This window comes from Filicampus tigris, chromosome 12 (assembly GCF_054856515.1).
Source record: "Filicampus tigris isolate MCC_2025a chromosome 12, RoL_Ftig_1.0, whole genome shotgun sequence".
Taxonomy (NCBI): domain Eukaryota; kingdom Metazoa; phylum Chordata; class Actinopteri; order Syngnathiformes; family Syngnathidae; genus Filicampus; species Filicampus tigris.
In genome coordinates, this window is record NC_141228.1 from 22,138,074 (window position 1) to 22,144,506 (window position 6,433).

A 6,433-nucleotide genomic window follows, 5' to 3' on the forward strand; every position below is an offset into this window, starting at 1 on the left:
TTTAATTAATGTATATATATACATATATATATTATTTGTGTTTATTTTAGCATTTGCATTTAATTTATAATTATTCCTTTTTCTCTATATAATCATATTCGGGTGTGAATACTGGATTGTTCTAAATGTGTTCATTGTTTTATTGACTTTAGTGTATTTTTTTTTCCCATAGTCTTTAGATGCATGGAAGTCAAGTGTGTCTCAAGTGCGTCTGCGTGTTCCCCATTGATGATGTCAGCTCACTTTAGAACTTGTGGGGCACAGAGAAGGGAGTGGATCCAGGCCGAGGGGCGGGCGGGCGGGAAGGTCGGGATGGAGGGTGGATTCCATGGAGGGAGTCCATCCAGCTGCTCTCACCGACTCACGGCAGGACGCCGTCTGCAGAAACAACGCTTGCACATATCTGACGGACGCAAAAAGACCAGGAACATGTTAGCGGAATAAAAGTGGAAGCGCTGCACATGAACGGCTTCCACATGGGGGGTAAGACTGACTTGCTACTCCTGTGGTGGCTCGATCATCTATTGGCAATCTGTGCGTACGTATGCATGTGCAGGAGATTTTGCCATTAACGGTAGTCATGCATGCGATTGGCTCGGATTGTGTTTTTCAAGAGACGAATAGTGAATGATTGCGGAGAAAAAGAGGCTTCAAGTTGTTTATTGCCACTCCCAGCTGAAGTTTGCTGTCAAACTGAAAATAATTCAAAGAGAATGACACTGCGTACTGTATTTCAAACAACCTCCACTAGCTTAATTCTAACATACAATGCCGAACACCAAAGACAGGCTAATGAATAGCATCAATGTGTAATATAATACTGTAACACTTTTTATTTGAACACAAACAGTGAAGCAACATATGTAGACAGCTAATACAACAATACTCACAGGCATATATTCTTTATCCACTTACAAAATACAATATTACTTGTTTTTTTTTTTTAACCGTTATTCAACCAGATAAAACCCAGTGAGATCATGATCTCTTTTTTTCATTCCCATTCATTTGACTGAGAAATCAGTGTTTTGAGTTACAAGCATGATCATGGAACAAATTCAACTTGTATCTCAAGGCACAGCTGCACACTAATGTCATTTAATGGCACAAAATGGAAAAGATTAACAAATGTACTCCAAAGTTGTTCCCAGTCAAACTTGAACCGTGTTCACGTACATGGATTTGAAATTTCCAAGTGTGTGCGTTCAATCAGGAAAATGTTGGTCATGCTGGGAATCTTGAAACTCATCTTCAAATGCATGCGGCAGTGGGAGCCGTGTTCAACAGGGAGCTTGAAACTGTTTCGCGAACTGTCTGTGTTTCCACCACATACGGCACAATAAAACGGCGGCTGTATCGAAAGTACGTTTGAAAATCCTCCGTCCGCACCGTCTCTGGTTGGCCTTTCGAGAGTCATGGGGGGATCTCGCCTTAGTGGACCGTGTGTTCAGCAAAAACACATTTTGAGCGCAAATCCAACTAAGTGTGAAGCACAGAAAACACAAACGCTTTGTAGTCATTTCTGTGCATGTTTCTTGAGGGATGGCCATCAACAAATGATGACATCATCATTGCTCTGGAGGCAAATGCTCAGGCGGGGTTTCATTCTTCAAAACCGCACTGACGCCACCGCAAGGGCTCCGGGTCAGGATCATTTTGTCCGTCCAACGCTCACTTCCTGTTTGTGCGCAGATCAACTTGTCCAGCGTGCACGCTTGATTTACGCTTGCAGGGCTGACACACATGTTCCCTTCTCCGCCCCCTTTGTTGGCATTGATCCATTTTCTCACACCGACACGGGCAAACGTGCGAACGCCACGAACAATTTGATGGCTGAAACCTCCGTGTTCTGGTTGGACAACCGCATGCTTGCCAGACAAACGGGACCGGAGCCCAGCTGTGTTGCAACTCGCACACGATGGGGATTGTTTCCCCGTGAGCAACATTCCTGTTTGGCTTTCTGTCTGCACAAGTGCAACCGCATGCCGAGGTTCCCCTGGACGGACAGAAAAATAGTGCCTGGCGTGATGTCATCTCTCGGGAATGTTTTGGCACGAGGACCGCAGTTGGCTCATGCACAAGAGGTTTAATTTTGAGGTCTTTTGACTCTCTCACACACACCCACACAAAAGTCCGCGGGTGCTTGAGAAGATGAGAGTGTGAAAATGAGTCAAGCCGTAATCTTCTCATTGTGAGAATCACATCTGGCCTCTTCAGAATTCCATCGCCAAATCAGTTTGGCTGACTAGATAGGTTTTGTGGATGCAGTAACTCATTCACATGTCACACCAGAACCTAACAGTTGAATAGATCAACAAGTAGGTAGAGTCCCTAGGTGGATGGGTTAGTTAGTCGGTAGGTACGATTGCTAGGGAAGTGAAAGGGCAGGTGGGAAGATGTGCTTATAGGCAGAGGTGGGTAATCCAGGTCCAGAAAGTAAAAATCCTGCCACAGTTTAGGTGCTTCTACTCAACCGGCAGGTAAACGAGTTCAGTTGATTAGAAGCACCTGTGGCTAAAACCAAACTGTGGCAGGGTTTTTACTTTCTGGACCTGGATTACCCACCTCTGCTTATAGATTCAGAGACTGCATTTTCCAGAAGACGAGATAACTAGTGGATATAGTATATTTACGGCTTTGTCGTGGGTTGGTAGGTATCTAAGTAGTAAGTAGTCGGGAGGTCAAGGCAACCCACTGCATGGTCTGTACCTCAGTTTTTGGGCCACAGTTCAGTACATTTGCAAAAACTGCCAAAAACTTTGCAGTGTACTAAATAATTTTGTCTTGGACAAAAGCAGCAAGACCGCAGAAACAAACAGCGGAAATCAGTCCTCGACAGGGTGTCCGTCCAGGCTCTCCCTTGAGATAAGGTAAGAAGTTCGATCATCCAGGAGGGACTCAGAGTAGAGTCGCAGCTCCCTTGTATCAAATTGATAAAAGGACAGATTATTTTCTTGTGTTTATCTTAAATGGCACCGGCACAGTAGGTGCGTTCAAAGGCATTCTCAGTAGACACTAGTTCAAATCGCTCGACTGTTGTGTATCCGGCTAGCATTCTATCAGAATACCAACGCAGGAGAAGCTTGATCATACTGCTTCTGTTTCCTTAAAAGTATGATTCTATTCTGTTCACAGTTGTCACTCTCTCGCCGTTGTATTCAATGGTGAAACCAAAACTTACTCCACACCGAAATTTTGAATGAAGCTCTTTCGTCTTCAGATTTGTCTCTCTCAACTCTTCTGCTCATGCTAGCATGTGAGAGCGCCAGTACGAAGCGAATTGCAAATGACTTGCAAAACTGTGGTCAATAAGGGGCGTACCGAGTACCTTTCCATCCCTGGTATATACCGGTAGAACGGGAGGTAGGTACCACAGGTAGTTAGGTCACATTATGTTCCTATAAATGGTGGTTAAAGTTGGTAGTTGGTAGTTGGTAGTTGGTAATGGGTAGGTATGTTGTTCAGTGGGAGGTGGCTAAGGAAAAAGCGTGTTCCTTTAAACGGTAGATACAGGGTAGGTAAGTAGGTAGGTCAGTCGTCGGTCAGTAGGTAGGAGGCAGGCGTCAAATTAGGAAGGGGGCAGTAGGTTGGAAGATAGGTTGTTTGTGAGGATTAGTTTGTTGGTACAGTCGGTACCTTAGTAACCAGACAGATAACATCATTTATGCTTGGTAGATAAATAACTTAGCAACCTAGGTACATTATTTTCGTCCCATATGTTTGGTTCAGTATCTTTGTTGTTTGATTGTGCAGATGTGAAGATGTGGGCCTTGATGGGAGCCGTGTGCCTGTGCCACTGCGTCGTCGGACAGCTGCTGAAAGGAGCGCCGCGTCTCCTCTGCAGCGTCCCGGGGGTGCCGGGACCACCTGGCAAGCCCGGCCCGGGCGGGACCCCGGGAGCGGACGGGAACGCGGGCGTCCCCGGAAGAGATGGCAGAGATGGCAGGACAGGGGAGAAGGGACAGAAGGGAGACCCAGGTATAATACATATAGCATATGTGCGCTGTTTGCATATGGTTTCAATTTAAAGCTATTATTATTATTAGAAAAGGTGGGGCTGTGTAAGCCTAAATAATTACGTTTTCATCCATCAGGCTTGTTTATGTCTTCGTACAGAGTTATATTTATTGAGGAAGTGAACACAGCTGTTTTCTATGAAGCATATATTACACCTTAACATGCAAAAACACCGCGAGTAGAGGTTTTCAAAAGCTGCTTGGTTGCGGCGTATTGATTGCATGAAATGAGGCGGCTGGAGAACAGATCGTTTGGCCCACGCGTCCAGCGTTCCAAAATGTCAACATGGCCGCGTTCCGAGGTGATTTCATGCGTGACACCGCATCACGGAAATGTGTTTCCGTTGTCTTTCCTTAAATAGCCAACCAGTTCTGAGACAACCCTGGTGTTTAAGGGGATACGTTGTGATAACTTGGCGTTTTAATTGCCTGTGCAGTACACAACAGTTGGGTCTCTGGTTACATAATCCACCAAGTTTTAAGTTTCAAGTAGCCAGCAAGAAGGACTTTTTCTCAGTTTTTCCGTGTTGGCCCTGAGCAGTCTGTATCCTCCTGTTTCCCTGATGGCAACAGGGAAGTGTCTGTTGTCGGGGTGCCTGGAAGCCTGGCAGTTCTTCATGGCTTTGAACTGCTTGGTGTAGGTGACCTGAATATTGGAAAGGATGGTCAGAGTCTGGTGATTTTCGAACCTCGGGGTGAGCTTGAAGTCCCTCAGCTTTCTGGGATTGCAAAATCGTTGATTGGCCTTCTTTACCAGAGTGGTGAGGTGATTTAAGCATGACAGGCCCTGGGAGATGATAATGCCGAGGTACCTGAAGCTATCCACCCTCTCCTTCTGGGCCCCATTTATGCTGAGTCGAAGAAAGACCCTCAGATTTTTCTTGAAGAAATCCAGCTGCTTTGATTTGGAGGTGTTCAGCTCAAGGTGGATCCCCCCCACACCAGTTTGGCAGAAGGATGATCTCAGCACGGTAGGCTACCTCATCGTTAAGATCAGACCTACAGTACGGCAGTTGTGTTGTTGGCAAACTTTACTATGATGTTGTAGTCGGCAGCTTTGTTTAGTCATGGATGAGAGGGAAGACACCAGCAGCTCAGCACAGAGCCTTGTGGGACCCCAGTGTTGAAGATGAATGAGGATGAAGTGTGGTCACCCTCACACAATCTGTGGTCTGCCAGTCAGGAAATTGAGGACTAACACTCAGCAGCTAACTCCTTTATGAGGGAGTCATTTATTTGTCTGTCTTAGTTACAAAATGAGTTTCATCACCAACTACTGGTTGGCATCTAAATTACAATGATTTGATACAAGACCGTTTTTTACTGGATTATTGTCAAAAAAAATTTCCCTGAGCACTGAATGCTAACGCTTGACTTTTGTGTTTCAGGTTTAAAGGGCAGGGTGGGCCCCACTGGTAAGATTGGCGAGCGAGGTGAGCGAGGTCCTACGGGTAAACGAGGTCCCGTGGGGGAGAACGGAGATTTAGGCCCTCCAGGTCCTCTGGGCCACAACGGCGAGAAAGGACAAAAGGGTCAACGTGGCGTTCGCGGGATTCCGGGCAAGTGCAAATGCGGGAGTCTCACACCTAAATCAGCTTTCTCCATGGGCATCACCAACAGCTACCCGACAGAGAATACACCCATTAAATTCAACAAGGTCCTCCTCAATGAGGGCGGCCATTACAACCCCCAAACGGGCAAGTTCATCTGCGCGTATCCCGGCATTTATTACTTCTCCTACGACATCACGCTGGCCAATAAACACTTGGCCATCGCTCTGATGCACAACGGACAGCATCGCATCAAAACCTTCGACGCCAACACGGGCAACCACGACGTGGCTTCAGGGTCTACGGTGATGTTCCTCAACCCCGAAGACGCCGTGTGGCTGGAGATCTTTTACCACGACCAGAATGGTTTATTTGCCGACCCGGGCTGGGCGGACAGTTTGTTCTCGGGCTTCTTGCTCTATGCTGACACAGACTATTTTGACACACTGGCAGCAGACTACGCATAATGAAAAGCAAGAATCAAGTTCAGCTAACAAGCTAATTACTGTGGGTTTCATGGTTTTATCATGTATGAGAAACTGTTTTTCCGAGGACTTGTAATATTACTGTACTGTACTGTACAGCACGGACAGACTCCATGTTGTATATTTGAATTTCAATCGCAAAATTTAATTGAACAACTGAATTTGAATTTGTATTGTTTAATTTGAAACATTGCGTTGAAAAACTGAATCTCAATTGTACAATTTGAATTTGAAGTTTTTCGTTTGGAACTGAACTCCAATAAACTTGAAAATGGGTTTAAAATTATGAAATGTTTTTCTATTTTTCTGGAACTGCATTCGATCCTCAATGAAGATAAGTTCTCTATAGTTTTACTTTCAGCTAATAAAAAGCAAATTCAAT

At 45.4% G+C, this 6,433-nt stretch overlaps 1 protein-coding gene across 2 annotated transcripts; it reads left to right on the top strand.

Moving 5' to 3' along the window:
• Positions 1-327: 327 nt before the first annotated feature.
• On the top strand, positions 328-6,328 carry c1qtnf7 (C1q and TNF related 7). 2 transcript variants are annotated; one of them, XM_086047076.1, is made up of 3 exons: positions 328-483; positions 3,754-3,978; positions 5,405-6,328. In XM_086047076.1, exons 1-3 carry the CDS (start codon positions 462-464, stop codon positions 6,031-6,033), a joined length of 876 nt encoding a protein of 291 aa, XP_085903202.1. In that variant the 5' UTR covers positions 328-461; the 3' UTR covers positions 6,034-6,328. The 2 variants fall into 2 exon arrangements, with proteins under 2 accessions (XP_085903202.1, XP_085903203.1); XM_086047077.1 differs by lacking the exon at positions 328-483 and adding an exon at positions 2,585-2,870.
• Positions 6,329-6,433: the final 105 nt, after the last annotated feature.

Bases quoted from the DNA above. Each gene is read 5' to 3' on its own strand.
- c1qtnf7 (XM_086047076.1), top strand. From the start codon at position 462: ATGAACGGCTTCCACATGGGGG. The intron at 484-3,753 runs GTAAGACTGACT...TTGATTGTGCAG, and splicing joins GAACGGCTTCCACATGGGGG to ATGTGAAGATGTGGGCCTTG. The intron at 3,979-5,404 runs GTATAATACATA...TTTGTGTTTCAG, and splicing joins GGGACAGAAGGGAGACCCAG to GTTTAAAGGGCAGGGTGGGC.